Here is a 24,522-nt window from a genome sequence, read left to right on the forward strand (position 1 = left end):
GACCCCAGAGTAGCCACAGACAAACGTAGACACACACAAATATAGTCCACAGATAACTCAAGGATAAACATACACATACATAATAACACTGACACTCAAGACAAAAACCTGAGCACAGCACACACAAATGTACCAAAAACAAAAAACATATATATACAGACAATATCTCATATTAGATGCTGTTAAATGTTGCATGGTGCACAGTGGCACAGAAACACAAGTGGGTGTTGCAGTCGGATCTCTCAGTGCATGCTATGCACAAAAGTAGTAACAACCTCTGTGAAGGATGAATGCATCCCACCACTCTATGTGTCCTGTCCTTAAATCATGTGTGTGTGTGTGTGTGTGTGTGTGTGTGTGTGTACGGTGCAGTGGAACTCCATTGGCTGTGTCCTGTTTGTTTTTGAATAAACCGTGTGTGTGCTGTCTCAGAAGGGGGAGCCTCTAACCAATATTTTTGTGGAGGCAGGTAGCCTAGTGGTTAGAGTGTTGGACTAGTAACCGCAAGATTGAATACCTGAGCTGACAAGGTAAAAAGCTTTCGTTCTGCTCCTAAACAAGGCAGTTAACCCACTGTTCCTAGGCTGTCGTAGAAAATAAGAATTTGTTCTTAACTGACTTGCCTAGTTCAATTTTAAAAGACATTCTAGACTTTTCCTAACACAGAGATTCAAATTATTGTGTGATTCTCTTATCAACCCCTGTGTGTGGGCATGATCTCTTGACCTAGATATTCATGAAAATATTAGTGCCAGATTAATTTTCGTTAGCGAGTAATCGATTTGAGAGAAAACAACTATTCAATCACCAACAAGATTAAAACAACATTCAATTCAATCAATTCCCATATTACTATTGCTGATAGACAGTTGATATTGACCAGTTGATAGGCTCATCTTTAGTGGGATCATCTTTAGAAAATAAACATTCTGTCTTCTGTGGGTAGGCCTATGTCTAATCAAAATGGTTAACCTAAATCGGCATACAAACAATCGTTATAATTGTTATAAAATAATAATGAGTGGAGAATACCATTTTTCATGCAAATCTCTGTTGGTTATTGTGCGGTACGTGAACGCGCCGCAATCAACAGTGCTCAGCGTCTTCTGAGAGCGCGCGAGAGATCCACGGAGAGACAGGACAACGAGGGGAGAGGCAGGAAGAGGGCGCGAGACAAATAGGGAAAATCCACAATAATGGAGTGGCGGCGGGGGAGGTCGGTTTCGCGAGCTCGGACTGGTCATAGTTGATGTTTTCATTTTCTCAAAATTGGATATAAATTCTATAATTAGGGACTGTGCGCCGATATCTCCAGCTCAAAGAAGCCCTCCACGGATGCCTCAGATGCTACACGTAAACGGGGGATCCACCACTGGCACCAGGCAACAGCTTATCATTTCTGGTGGGCTTGGATGAGGATACTAAAGGACATATTTTTAAGATAGCATTGGTTGAGGATATTGCAAAACCGTATTACTGTGAAATATCCTATTTCGGACTCCACTTCTCTTTTCTAAGGAACGATACATTATTAATTACCAGTATTATACATACATGTATCTATTCAACAATGTTTAGGCTTGTAGGTTCGCAGGTTGAATCTACAATGATATGGTAGCCAAAAATAAATAAATAAAGGCTAGTCAATAATAACAACGAATCAACGTATTTTAATATAAAGTATTTTTAAAATTAATAGCTACACTGCTACCAAATTTACAATCACAGCTTTCACAAACGGAGACGCGCAAAGACTGAGTGAGCCATTAAAATAACGAAAAGAAAGCTACAGTATAGTGGAAAACATGTTGCCTTCACAAGAAGCCGTCAAGATTTACCATGATAACTACATGCGGAACTCCCGCGCCATCGGGGTACTCTGGGCGATATTCACCATATGCTTTGCCATCATCAACGTGGTGGTCTTCATTCAGCCCTACTGGATCGGGGACAGTGTGAGCACGCCGCAGGTGGGTTACTTCGGCTTGTTTCACCAGTGCGTTGGAAGAGGACCTCACAACCGAGAGCTCACCTGCACGGGAAGCTTCGCGGAGTTCAGCTCCATCCCCTCCGGCGCCTTCAAAGCGGCGTCGGTCTTCGTGTTTCTGTCCATGGTGCTGATTCTGGGCTGCATCGCCTGCATGGCGCTCTTCTTCTTCTGCAACACCGCTACCGTCTACAAGACTTGTGCCTGGATGCAGCTCCTATGTGGTACGTAAAACCAATGGAAACTCAGTTACACAATATTGTTTCAGCACATTAATATATTGGGGTATAGGATTTTCACTGGTTTGTCACAGGCGACTGAATACACATGGATCTACTGGTTACAAGTTACATGCAAACAACCTTGTCAAAACAAAGTGCAACATGCTGCCTGTGCTGTTGCTATTGCTAAGGATGATGGGTTATATCTACAGGCAGATTAGATTCACTAGCTACAAAATCATTTTGACTCCACATTTCTACACAGATTCCAAACTCTCCAGGCTTACTGGGAGTGGAAGTTGGATGACTTCATGTCATTTTCCATTGTCACTCAGTCATGAGTCATGGAACTGTGGAAGGAAGACAGATATCCTATAGGCTGTCATACTGACCCACATTGAGCTCTAGCGATTGCAGAAGAAGCATTCATTTGCTCAACAAATCAGTCTCAAAAACAGTCAACACACTACAAAAGGCCTCCTTCTGTTGGGTGGATGCATTCCATGACCTGACCACATAGAGAGCTGCCCTCTTGATAAATAGAAGAAACAGGTAGGGGGAAATGAAAACAGGTCATTTATGGAACTTAATTCATTCACTCCCACTCAGATCTATACATCAAGGACCTCCCGGAGTGGATTATAAATTCATCAATGCGGGTCGTTCCATTTAATTTCAGCAAGACACCCACCATCTCAGATTGTTTTGAAATGGTTTATGTAGTTAGAAAAATATACGATAAGCATTCCTGCAACATTATTTTTGTTGAAAGACAATTTTAACTCTGACAAATTTGGACAGTTCAATGTATATGATTCATACAGTGCCTTCAGAAAGTTTCCACACCCCTTGACCTTTCTGCATTTGTTGTGTTTACAGTCTGAATTGGAAATGGATTATATTTAGATTTTGTGTCACTGATCTACAACAAAATGTCATTCTGTTTTTAGAAATGTTTAGAAATGAATTCAAAATGAAAAGCTGAAATGTCTCAAGTCAATAAGTGTTCAACCCTTTTATTATGACCAGCCTAAATAAGTTCAGGAGTATAAATGTGCTTAACAAGTCACATAATAAATTGCATGGATTCAATAATAATAGTGTTAAACATGATTTTCAATTACTACCCCATCTCTGTGCCCCACACATGAATTTCAAGCACATATTCAGCCACCAGGGATGATCCTAAGACCAGGGATGTTTTCTAATGGTTCGCAAAGAGCACCTGTTGGTAGGGCGGTAACAAAAAAAACAGACATTGAATATCCCTTTGAGCATGGTGCAGTTATTAATTACACTTTGGATGGTGTATCAATACACCCTTCCTAAGTCAGTTGCCGGGGAGGAAGGAAACCGCTCAGCGATTTCAACATGAGGCCAATGGTGATTTTAAAACAGTTAATGAGTTTAATGGCTGTGATAGGACATAACTGAGGAAGGATCAACTAATATAAATTACAGATTGAAAAGGAGGAAGCCTGTAAAGAATAAAAAATATTCTGAAACATGGATCCTGTTTGCAATAAGGCACTAAAGTAATACAGTAAAACATTTGCAAATAAATTACATTTTCCTGAATACAAAGCGTTATGTTTTGGGCAAATCCAACACAACACATCACTGAGTACCACTTCATAGTTTTAATCATGGTAGTGTCTGCGTCATGTTATGGGTATGCTTGTCATTGGCAAGGACTCAGAAGTTATTTCTGATTAAAAGAAATGGAATAAAGCTAAGCATAGGCAAAATCCTAGAGAAAAACGTGGTTCAGTCTGCTTTCCAACATACACTGGGAGACATTCACCTTTCAGCAGCACAATTACCTAAAACACAAGGCTATAACGTCACAGGATGAAACCAATATGCAGACACAGGAGGCAGATGATCTGAGTCTCTGATATTTATTAATAGGCAAGGGGCAGGCATGAGGCAGGTTGAAGACAGGCAGAAGTTCGTAAACCAGGTCAGAGTCAGATGGGTACAGGACGGCAGGCAGGCTCGAGGTCAGGGAAGGCAGAATGGTATGGCAGACAGGCTCAGGGTAGGCAGCAATGGTCAGAACCAGCAGGACTGGAAAACAGGGACCAGAAAAACAGGAGTACAGAAAAACATGATGGTAGGCTTGATGAGACAAGACGAACTAGAAACAGACAAACAGAAAACACCGGTATAAATACACAGGGGATAATGGGGACAAATGGGAGACACCTGGTGGCGGGTGGAGACAAGCACAAGACAGGTGAAACAGATCAGGGTGTGACAAAGGCCAAACATACACTGGAGTTGCTTACCAAGACGACATTGAATGTTCCTGAGTGGCCTAGTTACAGTTTTGACTTAAATCTGCAAATATATGGCAAGTTTGAAGAATATTTTAAAGAATAATGGACAATTTGGACCAAATCACATCTTAACAATGACTAAGATCTCAGTAATCCAAATAAATGGTCGAAAGCCACCTGCGGACGCCCCAACTCCACACCAAGCCCACCCCAATGGCCAGTATACAGTATCAGTTCTCTATGTTTGACAAGTTATATGAAGCTGTGGCTTGGAGTATTGTTTATGCATACTATGTAATGTATTCTTAGTGAATTAGTACCATGTTTTGCCCAGTAAATGCTGCTGTTCTGCTATTACTGCCACAGCCTCTATCCATGTATTAAATGGAACCCTTTGCAACTTTGGGTAGAAAACCCATAGCTTTCGCTCTGGATGGAAATAAATGGTGTGATCATCCTTTCAATTCAAGCCAGTCCTCCATGAAAGCAATTCAAACACATACAAACTATCCTTCTCTTGAATCTAATCTGCTCAATGAAGTCAATCTGTGTAACTAGCTGCACTCTTAGAAAAAAAGAGTTCCAAAAGGGTTCTTTGGCTGTCCCCATAGGATAACCCTTTTTGTTTCCAAGTAGAACCCTTTTTGGTTTCAGGTAGAACCTTTTTGGGTTCCGTGTAGAACCCGACATGAAACCCAAAAGGGTTCTTCAAAGACTTATCTTATGGGGATAGCGAAGAACCCTTTTAGGTTCTAGATAGCACCTTTTTTTCTAAGAGTGTGCCCACACACCAACAGAGATCTGCTAGTGTTGGGTTGGCAGCCTAAGGCTTAAGCTGTATCTGGGAAATGGCCCAAGTGTGTGTAGTTTATTCCCTTCAATAAAGGTTTGGATTAGTTAGACCATTCCTTGTCAAGCAAACCAATAGGCTACAGGAGTTCTAATGGTTTAAATGTTATGGTCTTCAATGGTAAAAATCCCAATACAATGCCTTCAGAAAGTATACTGAACAAAAATATAAATGCAACAGGCAGGGGCACAGCCGTGGGTGGGCCTGGGAGGGCATAGGCCCACCCACTTGGGAGCCAGAACCATCCACTTGGAAGCCATGCCCAGCCAATCAGAATGAGTTTTTCCCCAAAAAAGGGCTTAATTACAGACAGACATACTCCTCAGTTTCATCAGCAGTCCTGTTGGCCGGTCTCAGACAATCCCTCAGGTGAAGAAGCTAGATGTAGAGGTCGTGAGCTGGCATGGTTATACATTGTCTGCAGTTGTGAGGCCAGTTGGACGTACTGCCAAATTCCCTAAAACGACTTTGCAGTCGGCTTATGGTAGAGAAATTAACATTAAATTCTCTGGCAATAGTTCTGGTGGACATCCCCGCAGTCAACATGCCAATTACACACTCCTTCAAAACTTCAGACATCTGTGGCATTGTGTTGTGTGACAAAACTGAACATTTCAGAGTGAACATTTTGTCCCAATTACAAGGTGCAGCTGTGTTCTGATCATTCTGTTTAATCAGCTTCTTGATATGCCACACCTGTCAGGTAGATGGATTATCTTGGCAAAGGAGAAATGTTCACTAACAGGGATACAAACAAATTTGTGCACAAATTGTGAATGGAAAATTCCTGGGATCTTTTATTTCAGCTAATGAAACATGGGACCAATGCTTTTCATGTTGCGATTATATTGTTGTTCAGTATATTTATATACAGATTTTTATTTATTTATTTATTTATATATATATATATATATATATATATATATATATATATATATATTTTATATTCCACATTTTGTTGTGTTACAGCCTGAATTCAAAATTGATTAAATATATTTTTCTCACATATCTGTGCACAATACCTCATAATGACAAAGTGAAAACATGTTTTTAGACATTTTTGCCAATTTATTGAAAATGAAATTCAGAAATATCTCATTTACGTAACTATTTACACCCCCGAGTCAATACTTTGGCAGCGATTACAGCTGTGAGTCTTTCTGGATAAGTCTCAAAGAGCTTTCCACACCTGGATTGTACAACGTTTGCCCACTATTCATTTCAAAATTCTTCAAGCTCTGTCAAATTGTTTGTTGATCATTGCTAGACAACCATTTTCAGGTCTTGCCATAGACTTTCAAGTTGATTGAAGTAAAAACTGTAACTATGCCACTCAGGAACATTCACTGTCTTCTTGGTAAACACCTCCAGTGGAGATGGTGTTTTAGGATATTGCCCTGCTTAAACGTAAACACATCTCACAGTGTTTGGTGGAAAGCAAACTAAACCAGGTTTTCCTGAAGGATTTTGCCTGTGCTTAGCTCCATTCTGTGAAAAACTCCAGAGTCCTTAAATATTACAAGCATACCCATAGCAGCCACCACTATACTTGAAAATATGGAGAGTGGTGCTCAGTAATGTGTTGTATTGGATTTGCCCCAAACATACAGTAACACTTTGAGTTCTGGACAAAAAGTTAATTGCTTTGCCACATGTACCGCAGTATTACTTTAGTGCGTTGTTGCAACAGAATGCGTGTTTTGAAATATTTTTATTCTGCACTGGCTTCCTTCTTTTCACTCTGTCAATTAGATTGGTATTGTGGAGTAATTACAAGGCTGTTGATCCATGCTCAGTTGTCTCCTAATCACAGCCATTCAACTCTAACTGTTTTTAAGTCACCATTGGCTTCATGGTGAAATCCCTGAGCGGTTTCATTCCTATCCGGGTGTATTGAACACCATTCAAAGTGTTAATAATAACTTCACCATGCTCAAAGGGATATTCAATGTCTGCTTTTTTTTACCCATCTACCAATAGGTGCCCTTCGTTACGAGGCATTGGAAAACCTCCCTGGTCTTTGTGGTTGAATCTGTGTTTGAAATTCAGTGCTCGTCTGAGGAACCTTACAGATAATTGTGTATGGTACAGGTAGCCATATCCTGCAGTCAAATGACCAAATAGCTCTCTAGTGGCCTCATGGGTGGAATGTTATTAATGTTTTTAATCATTTCATAATTAATACAAATGATTTAAATAAACCTGCCGGAAATCTGGTGTTTCCATATGAAAAGGTTTTGTTATATTTCAGTTTCAACTCAACATTTAATACATTTCAACTCTATATCTGACATGATACAGGTGTCTTACATTTGTAAGCACATAACCATGTGTGTGAGGTGTATACTTTTGTTTAAAAGTAGATGTGACTAAGACTACCAAGAAACACTCTGTGTGAGCCTGATTTAGCCCACTGGAGGAAAAGGTTCAACACTATTATTGCACACAGAGTGAATCCAGACAACTTATTATGACTTATTAAGCACATTTCTACTCCTGAACTTATTTAGGCTTGCCATAACAAAGGGGTTGAATACTTATTGACTCAATACATTTCAGCTTTTCATTTTTTATTAATTTGTTTCTATAAGACAACAAAATGTGGAAAAAGTCAAGGGGTGTGAATACTTTCTGAAAGCACTGTAATGGTAATGTATTGGGTTGGGTTTAATGGTAAATGTCACTCATCAAACAACATATAGGAGATGTTTTCTAATCATTTTAGGGTAAAACATAAGACTGCTATGTAATGGTTTTATTTGGGTCTTCACAACATTTTAGTCACCAGCCCATTTCTCCATCACATTTTTGGTCTTGTAGGAAAAGTCTTAATATGATAATTGCATCATAGGGATAGCCCTCCCAGAGAGCTGTCATTTGTTGGACTATACGAGAAGAGTTGGGTTAAAGCATTAGGTTGCTAAGAGAATGACAAACTGAATTGCTTTCATGGAGGACTGGCTTGACTTGTATGGATGACCATACAATGTCTTTTCATCATGAGCAAACGCTATTGGTGATATGATATGATATGAATCCTACGAATTGAAATGGCCAATTTTGGGTGCAATCAATAAGCTTAATTTCTCAAAGTTCAAATAAACTTTCAACAAAATAATGTTTCAGGGATACTAATCTTATCTGTGTCTAACTACAGAAACGTTTTCAGACAATCTGAGATGGTGGGTGTCGAAAACCTCTTCCGTGTGCTTTTTGAGGTGGAACGACTCATGAGATATGCACAAACGTGTGGGAGTAAGAATACCTCAACAGTCAGCAGACTGAGGAGCAAAAAATATCAGCAGTTTTTTCTGTTTTGTATTGTTGTTTTCTTCATCTGTCCACTCTCCTTTCTGATCTGCAGAGTCAGTTTGTTTGGAAGAATGTTCAACCATCAGCAAGATGGAGGAACAGAGAATCCATGAACTAATATTTCCATACTCTTAGGATGACAGGACACTCACTTTTATGAAATTAGAAAAAAACATGCATGGTGGTATGCATGCTGGTATTCATCACATAAAGCAGGATTAAAATATATTTAATTATATTTTTTTTGTCAACGATCTACACAAAAAACTCTCTAAAAATATATATATATATATAAAAATAAAACATTAGATAACTGTTCAACCCCCTTATTCAATACATGTTAGAATCATCTTTTGCAGCAATTACAGATTGAGCAACATTTGCACATTATTATTTTCAAAGTTCTTCAAGCTCTGTCAAATTGGTTGTTGATCATTGCTAGACAACCATTTTCAGGTCTTGCTAAGTCAAAACAGTAAGTCGGCCAGACAAGAACATTCACTGTCTTCTTGGTCAACAACTTCAGTGTTGATGTGGCCTTGTGTTTTAGTTTATTTTCCCACTGAAAGGGGACTTCATCTCCCAGTGTTTGGTGGAAAGCAGACTGAACCAGGTTTTCCTCTAGGATTTTGCCTGTGCTTAGCTCCTTTCCGCTTATTTTTTATCCTGACAAACTCCCCAGTCCTTAACGATTACAAGAATACCCATAACATGATGCAGCCACCACTATGTTTGAAAATATGGAGTGGTATTGGATTTGACTCAAACATAACACTTTGTATTCAGGACAAAGAGTAAATTGCTTTGCCACATTTGTTGCAGTATTATTTTAGTATCTTATTGCTAACAGGATGCATGTATCCTCCACTGGCTTCCTTCTTTTCACTCTGTCAATTAGGGGTTTGTATTGTGGAATAACTACAATGTTGTATATCCATCATCAGTTTTCTCCTATCACATCCATTCAATTCTGTAACTGTTTTAAAGTCACCATTGGCCTCATGGTGAAATCCCTGACCGGTTTCCTTCCTCTCCGGCAACTGAGTTAGGAACGATGCCTGTATCTTTGTAGTGACTGGGATATTGAATATCTACTTTTTTAACACATCTACCAATAGGTGCTCTTCTGTGCGAGGGATTGGAAAACCTCCCTAGTCTTTGTGGTTGAATCTGAAGGCACTGTATGTATTTGCAATTGAGGCCCTTTCCCATTCCCAGAGGCTACTGGATCAGCTCCAACTCGGTACAGGGTTATAGCCTTGCGATGAGGCTGCATCTGCTACCCTGTGTACAGGTGAGTGGCCTGATAGTGTTGGCTATGGGGCTAATGCTCTCACCACTGAGGAGATGATAGTTTAATCAGCTGCTGTATCCTGGTACGTGGCATAGAGCTTTGGCAGAGCGTGGTGCCAACAGCGGGCCGGCCCTGGGAAGAGGACAAAGAGCACCAGCTGCTCCTCTCAGTGCCCATGACCTTCCTCATGGGGAGTACCATCATGGTTCTCCTCTTCAGTCAGGAGAGCTCAATGTTATATGTTGTACTATACAAAACCATAAACTGTACTGTTCTCTCATTATCCCCACTGCAGTTACATCGTGGACAGGAAAGTTGGATGACGAGAGACAGAAAAGGAATACACATATTTTCTCAGTTTTTCTTAGTGAGTTTATATGACAGGATCTCTGAACTGCCTGTCTTGCTCCACTCTGTCTCTGGCGAATGCTCCTTTAAAGTGCAACTGAACGCAAAAACAACTTCTCTGGTTGAGTACGGCCTATGTTGCATCAATATTCATCCCAAAAGTTTATTTCTGTGCCAAAATGTACTAACATTTGTAAGTAGGATCATTTCATAAAGTCAAAATATTCCAAAACAGAGTTTTGTGAGATTTGTGGACCTGAGGATATCACAACTTAATGACGGTTGGGTTTTGATTTCAATCCTGCCCACACGGGACCACTGCCTGGCACATTCTAATCACGGCTGGCAGTAATCAAATCATCCGTATCACAGCTACCCGATGTGCTGCAGTGCACACTATCCAATCGCTCACCAGAATCAACCTGAAACCTAATTTATTTACAGACAGCTGAACTAACCATTAGCATGAAGCGCCTCAGACCTTTTTAGACAACAACATATGCAAGACTTTGTCGCAAATGTCATGTTGAAAGAACGAGATTCATTTTTCATATACGGGCGGCTTGTTTTTTTTTCTCCAACTGAAATATCCTCACATTCGTGTCCTAACGTTAGCACGAACACAACCTTCATCAAAGATACAGTAGCTACATCTAGAAAGCTGGAAATGCAGTACGTTTGAAGCAGGATTCCCTGACTAACCATGTTCAAGTTTGTCATGCTGGGTCACACGGTTGCTAAGCCATTCAGTACGGAGCCAGAAACGGAAGAAGAAGCGAGACATCTCTCTCCCTCAATTTTTCTGGTTAATTTACAGTCAATGAACTAAGCAGACCAGACCCAGCTGCTAATGCATTGGTGCTTCTGGGAGGGCAACCCTGTTAAGCAAACCGGAACTGGCCATTTTTTCCCCCAATGGTAAACAGCCTGAGTGGGACATCTTCGTTTATCCACCATCTTTGTGGTGGCCTGTTCTGGACGGTGACTGAAGAGGGACAAATGACATTACTGCCAGTATACGAAATAGCAAACATAACACACCCACATAGAATAACACCCCCAAGACACAAGTCTCGTTTTTCTTAACGAGTACCGGAAAAGCCCAAGTGGAATCGATAAGTTTAGCCCCTCTTTGTCATTTCGCTGGTGCCCTGCAACTGTGTTAGACAGAAGGAGGAGAAATCAATCACACACTCCATCCCAAACACATCAAGAGAGGAATAGATAGCATACTGACCAAAATGGAAAAAGACAGACAGTGGAAAGAAAAAGTATGTGAACCTTTTTCTGCATCAATTGGTCATAAAATGTGATCTGATCTTCATATAGGTCACAACAATAGACAAACACAGTCTACTAATAACACACAAACAATTATACGTTTTCATGTCTTTATTGAACACACCGTGTAAACATTCACAGTGCAGGGTGGGAAAAGTATGTGAATCCTTGGATTTATTAACTGGTTGACCCTCGTTTGGCAGCAATAACTTCAACCAAACATTTTCTGCAGTTGAGGATCAGACCTGCACAATGTTCAGGAGGAATTTTGGACCATTCCTCTTTACAAAGCATTTTCAGTTCAGCGATATTCTTGGGATGTCTGGTGTGAACTGCTCCCGAGATCATGCTACAGCATCTCAATCGGGTTGAGGTCAGGACTCTGACTGGGCCACTCCAGAAGGCGTTTATTAAGACATTCTCCTGCAAAATGTCTTGATAAACTTGGGAATTCATTTTTCCGTCGATGATAGCAAGCTGTTCAGGCCCTGAGGCAGCAAAGCAGCCCCAAACCATGATGCTCCCTCCACCATACTTTACAGTTGGGTTAAGGTTTTGATGTTGGTGTGCTGTGCTGTGCCTTTTTTTTCTCCACACATAGTGTTGTGTGTTCCTTACAAACAACTCAACTGTAGTTTCATCTGTCCACAGAATATTTTGCCAGTAGCGCTGTGGAACATCCAGGTGCACTTTTGCAAACTTCAGACATGCAGCAATGTGGCTTCTTCCATGGTGTCCTCCCATGAACACCCTTCTTGTTTAGTGTTTTACGTATCGTAGACTCGTCAACAGAGATGTTAGCATGTTCCAGAGCTCTTCTATTGTTTCCGGCCCTGCGCAAGGTCCCGAGGCTGACAAAGACGAATCAGCAGTTTTTACAGGAAATGTACATTGTAGTATTTTATTGATCACATGAGGCCAGACAATATACAGGTGTTTATCCAACTTTAATTGCAAAGGTAGAAGAGCCGTGAATATAATAGCAGGAACAAGCTTTAGTGCTGTATATTACTGAATGGTACCAACAAGCACCCATGGTTTCATGTTTAATTAAGTTTACCTCTAATCAGATAGAAAACCAGTTCGAGCGTCGACCCCATGGAGAGTGGAACGGAATGAAGCCAAATGCGGATCTGCTTCCACATACCCTGTGTAATGGGATTCCCTTCACCCGTGGTTATGCTTTTGAGCTGTAGGCTACCAGGGCGGTTTGAACATCAAATCAAAATACATTGCACATGCGCCGAATACAACATTACCTTACAGTGAAATGCTTACTTACAAGCCCTTAACCAACAATGCAGTTAATAAAAAATAAAAAAATAAAACTAACAAATAATTAAAGAGCAGCAGTAAAATAACAATAGCTAGGCTGTATACAAGGGGTACCGGTACAGTGTCAATGTTCGGGGGCACCGATTAGTTGAGGTAATTGAGGTAATATGTACATGTAGGTAGAGTTATTAAAGTGACTATGCATAGATAATTACAGAGAGTAGCAGCAGCGTAAAGGGAGGGGGGGGCAATGTAAATAGTCTGGGTAGCTATTTGTTTAGATGTACAGGAGTCTTATGGCTTGGAGGTAGAAGCTGTTTAGAAGCCTCTTGGACCTAGACTTAGCACTCCTGTACAGCTTGCTGTGCGGTAGCAGAGACTAGGGTGGCTGGAGTCTTTGACAATTTTTAGAGCCTTCCTCTGACACCGCCTGGTATAGAGGTCCTGGATGGCAGGAACCTTGACCCCAGTGATGTACTGTGGGGGAATAGGTTTTGTCGTGCCCTCTTTACAACTGTCTTGGTGTGCTTGGACCATGTTAGTTTGTTGGTGATGTGGACACCAAGGAACTTGAAGCTCTCAACTTGCTCCACTACAACCCGTCGATGAGAATGGGGGCGTGCTCGGTCCTCCTTTTTCTGTAGTCCACAATCATGGCACTGAGCCACTGCGTTTGATAGCCCACGTGTCCTCCCCCCCCCCCCCCCCCCCCTCTCTCTGTGGTGTTGGATGTGCCTCGTGTCAGATGTTATATAACAAGAGAGGCAGCTCATTATGATGATCTTATTCCTCTGGTCCACTTCAGGGAGAAGCCTTCCTCACTTTAGACCCCCATACATTCAATACCAGCAGGGGCGTATAGTTTTTCCCTGTGTCAACATGTTTTATTGTTCTACCTGTGTTACTGTAAAAGCGCTCCTTGTACCTCTACGGTAATGTATGCAATGTGTGTGTGTGTGTGTGTGCGTGCGTGCGTGTGGTTGCCGAATTGATGAGGAGGATTCCATTTAGTTTATTAGTAGGCCCTTTTTTGCTTTTTCTGAAAAATGTATTGCGTTGCGTTTGTGTGTGCATGTGTGTTTGTGTATGTGCGAGTATGCTCGTGTGCATGTGCTTGTGTGTGGATAAGTGCATGCACGTGCAAGTGTTTTCCATAAGCTTGCAAAAGGAGATGTAGCAAGTCGATACATTTATATAAATATAAATATCTTTCTTAACAAAATAATAATAATAACTCTCTAATAAAGTCAAATCAGTATTTCCCTTCAAAACTCGGTAGGTATGGGTTTTCTTCTATTTTCTATTGCCTTCTTTCATAGATTTTCTTCACCAACATTGATAATGTCTCTCCATATCTCTTTCAACGTCTCTCCATCTCTCTTTCAATGTCTCTCCCTCTTTTTTCAACGTCTCTTTCTCCCAGGCTTCCTGTTAACCAGGTCAACTCTCCCATTGGCCTCAGTTTAACAAGCTACCTTATTGGTCAAAACTTAAAGTAAACCAACCTATTCACTTGTACATTAAAGAAATATTTCTTCAAAAGAAATGCATTAACGACATTACAATTCAGGAGAAATTCAATCACCTTTTAAATCTAATACCAATTCATTATAACAAATAAACTAAATACTGGGTTTTAACAAGGGTATTGCACTCATATCAAAGCAAATGGTATACGTTTGAGATGATTCAAGTACAGCACTGTTTGACTGTTTGACACTGTTTGACGCTTTCATCGGACTTATTGGGGCCCTGGGGCCACACAACATTGCGTTTGCATGGTTAAGAGAAGAATACAACTCCAGAGTAATTATGGTCAAATGGGGCCCAGAGCTCTCATCATGATAATGGGACTAGATGTATAAAGTGCAGCACATATTTTATGTACTAACACTTTAAACACATGCCCACAACATGTTAGCCATAATCTACTCATTCTTTACCAGAAACGTCTCCTTTAAAATATTCTCACATTGGCCTCTTCAGCCACATGAACCATGGTGCTCCAGGATATTTTGAATGTTCCAGATCTGGCTTAGCAACATTACTGCCCTCAGTTGTCAAAAAGCATCAGTCTGATGGGTGTGAGAATAAACCTGCTAGGCCCACAGCTCCCAGAACTCCTATTGACCTTCTCTGTTACACAGCCTGAGCTGCTTCAAAATGCTCATATCTCAACTGAACTGCCCAGGTCTACTACACATGGTAGCATACAGACACTAAAGGCTCTGATATGTTTCTTTGAATTGGGGTCTTTTGGAGTTTATTATTTAGTTGTGAGAGTAAGCGATCAGGTGTGAGGAGGTGGGAAAAAAAGAGAGAGGAAAGAGAGAACAGGAATGTGTGTGTGTGTGTGTGTGTGAGAGAGAGAGAGGGAGAGAGAGAGAGAGAGAGAGAGAGAGAGAGAGAGAGGGAGAGAGAGAGAGAGAACTAAAAGTGGGCCAGCTCTACCTCTCTCTGTAGCTCTGTCTCCTCCTCACTCCTCTCCCTGGCTGCTGCCTTTGAAGTTCTCTGTACAAGTTCAGAAATATCTTATGAGAGGGGAGGAACCGAAGGGAAAAGAAGAGAAAAGACAACTTCAAAGCGCTTGGATTTTGTTTCTCAGAACAAGATATTTGTGGTGCAATGATTTTCAACCTGGAGGCCATATAAATAAAAGGGCGGTTAGTAGGCCTGAAGGCCAGCAGGCCAGCAAGGCTGGGGAAGGGATGTAGTGCACACTGCTGAGTGTTTACTCACCAAACCTCAGGGGAAGCTTTACAGGGCCGACTGAGGAGGAGAAAGACCCTTCCAATAGAAAATGTCAATGTCTATTATAGTCCAAATTTAGTACAAGCATTTCTACATTTAGCTGCATGATGAAACATTGTTATTATTAGAGAGTTTCCGGCCTGTGTCTTTTCATCTGTGTGTCTATGTTTGCAGTTGCATAATGCCATCGTTATCAACCGGACTGTCTGAGCTCAATTCCGTTGATGGATGAGCTGCTTGGGAATAATGGGAAGCCGTGTGTTTGGCGCTGCGCAGCAGTATTAGGAATATCATCTGGGAGGCAATCTTACAAGCTCATTAGTACGGGATCAGCAGAGAGGTTGCGGTGAGCTTAGCAGCAGCGAGGCAGACGAGGGGGAATCAGAGACTCTGGGACAGAAGAATGAGTGAGAGTTGGGGACTCAGAGAGACTCAGAGCTGAAAGATAAGCAGCAGCAGGAACATCAGCAGAAAAGACCCTGCTCCACCCCATCAACCCCCTGAGAGCCAGGCACAGGGAATTCTTACTTACTCTCTCACTCAAAGAAAAGTGACTCATGACTTCTATGCGATTGTCCATGCCAATGCTAATGTCTCCTTCATGTCTCCTCTAAAACATTATAGCAATTACAGCAATTATGGTTTGCATTTTTTTATCCAACCCCCATTGCCTATACTGTATTTGGACCATAGAGATCTCAACGTTGTATCTGTGCCAATTATGGCATCTGTGAAGTTATGGACAGTGCCTTTGTGGCTATCTCCATTTTAAAGTAGTTTTGAAAAAGTGTAAAGCTATCCGCAATGCAGGAGTCTGGACTCAAATCTTGTGTCATTCATTTATTGTGGCCACAAGATGGCGGTCATATAGTCATTTACAAAGTAGGCAAACCAATTTGAAGAAGACAATGCTCTGATCATAGGCTGATCACTCCCAACCCATAGGAATCCCCACTCAGATGACTACTTTAAAATGACGGAAACCCTCAATGATAATGTCCATGCAACAAAAAAAAAGCTTATTTACATGTAATGACCTTTATACATCTCTATGATTTTTACTGGTCTTTTGATGACAATGTAATAAAAGTGTAGCTTTTGAATCATGCATCCATGTTTCCCATAGACTCTATCTCCTGAACATCCTCTCTCTCTCTTCTCTCTCCCCCAGCTGTATGCCTGGTGTTGGGCTGTATAATCTTTCCAGATGGCTGGGATGCAGAGGTGGTGCGGGACCTGTGTGGGGAGGAGACGGGGAAGTATACCCTGGGTAACTGCTCTGTCCGCTGGTCTTACATCCTGGCGATTATGGGCATCCTGGACGCCCTGATCCTCTCCTTCCTGGCCTTCGTCCTGGGAAACAGACAGAACAACATGTTCCTGGAGGAACGCAAGGCTGACAACAATAAAGGTGAGGGATGGATTAGACCAAGACAAGACTGCATCTGAAAGGGCACCATTTTCTCTACATAAATGCACTTCTTTTAACCAGGACCCATTGGGTTCTGGCTAAAAGCAGTTCAGTCGGGAATAGGGTGCCATTTCAGACGCAAACAAGCAATGACCAAAACACATCATATCTATAATGAATCAACATTGGTTTCCAAAATCAGATAGATTTTCCTGTATACTGATGAGATAATCTATCTGCTCTGATAGTTGACATGATTTCTGAATGATAAAATAATACATCTGGTTTTGTTATTAAGTCGATCAGTCTAGCCTATTGCACTCACCGTGAAACTGCATGAATGAGGGTAGGAATGTCCACCAGAGTCTGTTCTCACTGTTTGCACAGGATTGCATCAGACTGGTCGGATCATATTGAGTTATCAGAGCGGAGAGATGTTCTTTCAGGGGACCTTTGAAGACATTGATGTCAGAATCTTATACGAAGTGTTCTAAAACTCACTGTCACCATTATATGACAGAAAAGTAATAGACCCCTCATGAAGTTGTTAACTGTCAGATCAGAGGATTACACTGTTTGGTAGGGAAATGCCAAAGTATCGTGAATTCTTTATACTATACTCGCTATGGAGGTTTCCATGGTTACTCACCAGCTTTCAGTGGGATATGCCAGTATCTATATATCATCTGCAGTGTCTCGCTCACCACTCATCTGATTAACCCTGCACTATCTCACTGATAGAGATTATACTGTGTGTAATATTGTATGTGCTGTAACAGAATGTATATTTTTGACACTCTTATTTACAACCATATTTGACTTTGTTCTCGCAGATTTTGCTGTGTCCGGGGTAAGTGACTTCGTAAGTGAACAGTGCACAGTGTCATGGCTTCGTGCATGGTGCAGTTATTGTCTAAATTGATCAGTGTGTTTGTCCCATTAGTCCCGTCTTGTATAATATGTGTTTGGCTGAATGTGTTCAAAGCACTGTCTGGTTCTGTATTGTAATACATTGCTATATAATTGGTATTATTTCAATATCCTTACATGATGCACTGCCGTGATACTTTTTTTTCATTGCCCTTAGATTGAGGTCCGGGACAGAAGAAGCGACCCAAGGTATGTTGGAGTCCAGCGGTTGTACTGATGGGATCTTTACCGTGGAAGACCACCTCTCCTCTACTCCCTGCCATCCAGTCAATCCGGCTATATGTGCAGACCACATGTATAGATGTAGGATCTTAATTTGAGCCAGTTTGCTATAGTAGGGAAATGTGAATTATTTTGTGGATAATAAAAAATAGACATTTTTGTAGGGGCTTGATCCATTTTTTTGTAAGGGAAAACCAAGTCTGAAATTTCAACGTGGAAATAACAAACTTCAGAAGTCTTTTTAAACCTCAGATACACTACAAGTTTAATGTTTACTGCATTGCAAGAAAGTTCTCCTGCAACAAGGTGATCAAATGAAGAGCCTACATCTGTACAGCATTCAGTGTTATAAAACTGGGAGAAACCATATTTTATGTTGTAAAGTGCATTAACAATACTTTTAAAAAAATGACAGTATTTGTAAATATTATGTGTCCAAAAGGAACTATATATTGCAGCTTTACAGAAATCGACATCTCTGGGAATCTATGTACTGTACATACAAAGTCATGTATACAGTATATTGGTACTGGTACATTGGGCAAAAAAACAAGATCATCCAACAATGAAAATCTTGTTCAGTGTATTTCTACCCTTTGCATAATGATTTGAGTAAAGGGTAGAATAAAGTAGAACAAAACAAATATTTTGTAAACATTTAATATACCCTATAAAACTAAGCTTTTGGTGTTTCTTTTTGAAGGCATTTACTGTAAACAGTGAAAATTTGAGAATCATTTTTGAAATGATTAAACTGAAACAGGGTAGATTAATGAAATTATCCAGTAGATAGAGGACAGGAAAACGTCATATTTGGCACTAATCTCTCAGAAGGAAGCCCTGTATGCTGCATTCTCTAGGCACTGAGACACAGGGCCACAGGTCTCCACCATACCGTCCAAACTGGCCTTCTACGGCACATTGCAGTGACCAACACACACTGTGCCAGGCTGCCTGCCCAGATGGGCTTTCAGTGGGCCTGTGTGTAATTCACCTTAACACCCCACAATGGAAAAAGTATCCTGGTAAAAAATCTATGTAGAGGCAGGATTTCTACTAACTTTTAAAATGAATATTTTTAAATGGTATCTAGTGAAGGACTACACATTTGTACTTATTGTCCATCATCTTTGCTACATTGTATACAGTTATTGTAAATTGAGAAGCTATGTATGTTTTTAGGTGGCAGCCGATCCTCAGGAAGCTGTACTGTAAGACAGCAATTATTGTACACTGATTCAAACACTATTGTTCCTCCAGAATAGAGCCTTGGGTCTGATGAGACACTTCAAGATTTCAAGCATAGTTTTTGTGACCCAATGAGCAGACAAACCTTAACCCAATGAGCAAACTACTGTACCTTTAGGTGCATATGGAAGTCTATAATACAGATGGGATACATAACCAGTGACTCCGATGTTTTATTCTGGCTCCAAAGTAGCTCTGTCCTGTCTTTGTCCCATCACTTAACTCAGTGGGAGGGCTCTTTAAATAGCAGGCAACTAACAGAGTCAAGGAGAAGACACACTGGGGATAGACACAGTAGTAAGAATATACATATTCTAAAAAGATTTTAGATGTTGGTCTCAATCAGTTCCTACTTTTTAAAATATCTTGCCCACAAAAATGTTGCCAAAATATGTTGCCATCATTTGAAAAACATATCAATGATAACTGGCGTATTGTTTTAGTATATTGAAGTATAATACTGTATATGTATGTGATTGTTGAGTATTTCTGCTCACATTTTAGTTGTATGTGCTATTGAATGAAGCAGTAATGTACTGTGAGACTTTCACAGAAAATGTGATGATGATCATTCAGTCACTCACTTTGTAAGGCAACACTTATTGATAGAGTGATGGTCCAACAACAAAAACAACAACTACAACAGCATCAAATAAGAGTTTCCCATTGTCTAATGACTGTCCATATATATAAATGTGTCAAAATCCTGTAGCCTGCATTCGGAAAGTATTCAGACCCCTTGACTTTTTCCACATTTTGTTACATTACAGCCTTATTCTAAAATTTATTTAATTGTTTTTCCCTCAATCTACATACAATACCCTATAATGACAAAGCAAAAACCTGATTTTAAGACATTTTTGCAAATGTATAAAAAATAAAAGCTGAAGTATGACATTTACATACAGTTGAAGTCGGAAGTTTACATACACCTTAGCCAAATACATTTAAACTCAGTTTTTCACAATTCCTGACATTTAATCATAGTAAAAATTCCCTGTCTTAGGTCAGTTAGGATCACTACTTTATTTTAAGAATGTGAAATGTCAGAATAATAGTAGAGATAATGATTTATTTCAGCTTTTATTTCTTTCATCACATTCCCAGTGGGTCAGAAGTTTACATACACTCAATTAGTATATGGTAGTATATTAGTATAGTATATATGGTAGTATATTAGTATATGGTAGCATTGCCTTGAAATTGTTTAACTTGGGTAAAACGTTTCGGGTAGCCTTCCACAAGCTTCCCACAATAAGTTGGGTGCATTTTGGCCCATTCCTCCTGACAGAGCTGGTGTAACTGAGTCAGGTTTGCAGGCCTCCTTGCTCGCACACACTTTTTCAGTTCTGCCCACAAATGTTCTATGGGATTGAGGTCAGGGCATTGTGATGGCCACTCCAATACCTTGACTTTGTTGTCCTTAAGCCATTTTGCCACAACTTTGGAAGTATGCTTGGGGTCATTGTCCATTTGGAAGACCAAGCCTTAACTTCCTGACTGATGTCTTGAGATGTTGCTACAATATACCCACATAATTTTTCTGCCTCATGATGCCATCTATTTTGTGAAGTGCAGCAGTGCCTCCTTCAGCAAAGCACACCGACAACATGATGCTGCCACCCCCGTGCTTCACTGTTGGGATGGTGTTCTTTGGCTTGCAAGCCTTCCCCTTTTTCCTCCAAACATAACGATGGTCATTATGGCCAAACAGTTCAATTTTTCTTTTTAAAGAAGGATTTTTCTCCCCATGTGCAGTTGTAAACCGTAGTCTGGCTTTTTATGTTGATTTCGCAGCAGTGGCTTCTTCCTTGCTGAGTGGCCTTTCTGGTTATGTCGATATAGGACTGGTTTTACTGTGGATATAGACTTTTGTGCCTGTTTCCTCCAGCATCTTCACAAGGTCCTTTGCTGTTGTTCTGGGATTGACTTGCATCTTTTGCACCAAAGTACGTTCATCTCTAGGAGACAGAACGCGTCTCATGAACGTGGTACCTTCAGGTGTTTGGAAATTGCTCCCATTGATGAACCAGACTTGTGGAGGTCTATAATTTTTTTTTCTGAGGTTTTGGCTGATTTCCTTTGATTTTCCCATGATGTCAAGCCTGAGTGTGAAGGTAGGCCTTGAGATACATCCACAGGTACACCTCCAATTGACTCAAATGATGTCAATTAGCCTATCAGAAGCTTCTAAAGCCATGACATAATTTTCTGGAATTTTTATGCATGCACAGTCATCTTAGTGTATGTAAACTTCTGACCTACTGGAATTGTGATACAGTGAATTATAAGTGTAATAATCTGTCTGTAAACAATTGTTGGAAAAATTACTTGTGTCATGCACAAAGTAGATGTCCTTACCGACTTGACAAAACTATTTTTTTATTTCTATTTTACCTTTATTTAACTTGGCATGTCAGTTAAGAACAAATTATTATTTTAAATGATGGCCTAGGAACAGTGGGTTAACTGCCTTGTTCAGGGGCAGAATGACAGATTTGTACCTTGTCAGCTTGAGGATTTGACCTTGCAACCTTTCGGTTTCTAGTCCAACACTCTAACCACTGTGCTATGCTGCCGCTACGCTGCCAAAACTATAGTTTGTTAACAATAAATTTGTGGAGTGGTTGAAAAGCGAGTTTAAATGACTCCAACCCGAGTGTATGTAAACTTCTGACTTCAACTGTAAGTATTAAGACCCTTTACTCAACACTTTGTTGAAGCACCTTTAGCAGCGAGTACAGCCTCAAGTCTTCTTGGGTATAATGCTACAAGCTTGGCACAACTGTATTTGAGGAGTTTCTCCCATTCTCCTCTGCAGATCCTCTCAAGCTCTGTCAGGTTGGAAGGGGAGCGTCACTGCACAGCTATTTCCAGGTCTCTCCAGAGATGTTAGATCGGGTTTAAGTCTGGGCTTTGACTGGGCCACTCAAGGGCATTCAGAGCCTTGTCCCGAAGCCACTCCTGTGTTGTCTTGGCTGTTTGCTTAGGGTCGTTGTCCTGTTGGAAGGTGAACCTTCTCCCCAGTCTGAAGTCCAGGGTGCTCTGGAGCAGGTTTTCATCAAGCATCTCTCTGTACTTTGCTCTGTTCATCTTTCCCTCTATCTGACTAGTCTCCCAGTCCTTGCCTCTGAAAAACCTCCCCACAGCATGATGCTGCCACTACCATGCTTCACCGTAGGGATGGTGCCAGTTTTCCTCCAGACGTGACGCTTCGCATTCAGGCCAAAGAGTTCAATCTTGGTTTCATCAGACCAGAGAATGTTGTTTCTCATGGTCTGAAAGTCCTTTAGATGCCTTTTGGCAAACTCCAAGCGGGCTGTCATGTGCCTTTTACTGAGGAGTGGCTTCCACCTGGCCACTCTACCATAAAGCCTGATTGGTGGAGTGCTGGAGAGATGGTTGTACTTCTGGAATGTTCTCCTATCTCCACAGAGGAACTCTGGAGCTCTGTCAGAGTGAGAGTGATCATAGGGTTCTTGGTCACCTCCCAGACCAAGCACCCTTCCCCAGATCTGTGTCTCGACCCAATAGTGTCTCGGAGCTCTACAGACAATTCCTTTGACCTCATGGCTTGGTTTTCCTCTTGCATGCACTGCCAATCGTGGGACCTTAAATAGACAGGTGTGTGCCTTTCTAAATCATGTCCAATCAATTGAATTTACAACAGGTGGACTCCAAGTTGTAGAAATATCTCAAGGATGATCAAAGGAAACAAGATGCACCTAAGCTCACATTTTGAGTCTCATAGCAAAGGGTCTGAATACTTATGTAAATAAGGTATTTCTGTTTTTTATTTTGAATATATTTGCAAACATTTAAAAAATAAATGATATATTTTTTATTTAATCCATTTTAGAATAAGGCTGTAACGTAACAAAATCTGAAAAAAGGTAAGGGGTCTGAATAGTTTCTGAATGCACTGTACAGTGCCCTCTGTAATTGTTGGGACAGTGAAATATTGTTTTCTTCTATTGGCTCTTTACTCCAGTACTTTGGATTTGAAATGATACAGTTACATGTTAAAGTGCAGACTGTCTGCTTTAATTTTAGGGTATTTAAAACGTGAATATTTGAATATTTCAGTAAGGATGAGTGAGAACGTTACATACGCACAAATATCATAACCCCCACAAAAATGCTAACCTCCCCTGTTATTATAATGGTGAGAGGTTAACATGTCTTGGGGGTATGATATTTTTGCGTCTGTAACTTTCTGACTCATCGTTATTCACGATTAATTCAGGACCGTCCGTAATCATGGTAGCATCCACATTAATGTAGAAGTGTTAAGAACATATTATATTCTTATTTACAATAAAAATGACTCCAAAATGACACAATACATTATTTACCATTCACTTCTATTGGGCACAACATAATCTGAAACACAACTAAAACAAACAGCAAATGCATCCAACAATTTGTAGAATCACAAGCTTGATGTAGTCATTGCGTGCTAGGAATTTGGGACCAAATACTAAACTTTTGACCACTTGAATACACATAAGTTCATTTGTCCCAATACTTTTGGTCCCCTAAAATGTGCTGTAACTTCTAAACTCGACATGGATGAAAATACCCTCATGTCAAAGCTGACAGTCTGCAATGTAACCTCAGAGGCATTGTATAATTCAAATCCAAAAGGCTGGAGTGCAGAGCCAAAACAACCAAATAAATTGTTACTGTCCCGATAAATAAGGCATTGTATCTGAAATGTTCAAGTCAAATGTGTGAATAAAGTTCAAATTCGCCATCTGACATTACTGTTATAAAGTATTTGGAGAAGGTCAAATAAATATGCTTTACTTACAGAGGAGGCTAGTCTTGATTTGTTCAGGAGCTGCTGATCCTTATCCTGATAACACGTGTTGGAAAGGGGCAGTGTACAGAGCGTCATGTCAATTCAAGGCCATAGAGAATGGAGTCTCCTAGGATGGCATTGAGAGCCTCAATGAGAGGCCTCAAGAGAGCCTCACAAATTCTCACTCTTGTCATAACAGTCCATCATCAGTCTGGTCTTCACTGTGTGGTCCTCTGACCTACCTACCACAGTTGGCCTACTATCAGAGAAAAATGGGATAAGTCAACACAGCCCTGCCACATCAAT

At 40.6% G+C, this 24,522-nt stretch overlaps 1 protein-coding gene across 2 annotated transcripts; it reads left to right on the top strand.

The window, feature by feature from the left end:
* The first annotated feature begins 935 nt into the window (after nt 1-935).
* LOC115102643 (LHFPL tetraspan subfamily member 3 protein-like) lies at nt 936-24,204 on the top strand. Of its 2 annotated transcripts, none has more exons than XM_029622792.2 (4): nt 936-2,211; nt 16,773-17,012; nt 17,846-17,874; nt 18,100-24,204. In XM_029622792.2, exons 1-4 carry the CDS (start codon nt 1,806-1,808, stop codon nt 18,157-18,159), a joined length of 735 nt encoding a protein of 244 aa, XP_029478652.1. In that variant the 5' UTR covers nt 936-1,805; the 3' UTR covers nt 18,160-24,204. The 2 variants fall into 2 exon arrangements, with proteins under 2 accessions (XP_029478652.1, XP_029478653.1); XM_029622793.2 differs by having other exon boundaries at nt 937-2,211; nt 17,846-17,862.
* The last annotated feature ends 318 nt before the right edge of the window (nt 24,205-24,522 follow it).

This window comes from Oncorhynchus nerka, linkage group LG20, assembly GCF_034236695.1.
Source record: "Oncorhynchus nerka isolate Pitt River linkage group LG20, Oner_Uvic_2.0, whole genome shotgun sequence".
In the NCBI taxonomy this organism is placed as follows: Eukaryota; Metazoa; Chordata; class Actinopteri; order Salmoniformes; family Salmonidae; genus Oncorhynchus; species Oncorhynchus nerka.

What these genes read in the sequence shown, in the direction of transcription:
- LOC115102643 (XM_029622792.2), top strand. Translation starts at nt 1,806, where the DNA reads ATGTTGCCTTCACAAGAAGCCGTCAAGATTTACCATGATAACTACATG. An exon ending in CAAGGCTGACAACAATAAAG is followed by an intron (nt 17,013 to 17,845) that starts GTGAGGGATGGA and finishes TTGTTCTCGCAG; the next exon opens with ATTTTGCTGTGTCCGGGGTA. An exon ending in TGTCCGGGGTAAGTGACTTC is followed by an intron (nt 17,875 to 18,099) that starts GTAAGTGAACAG and finishes CATTGCCCTTAG; the next exon opens with ATTGAGGTCCGGGACAGAAG.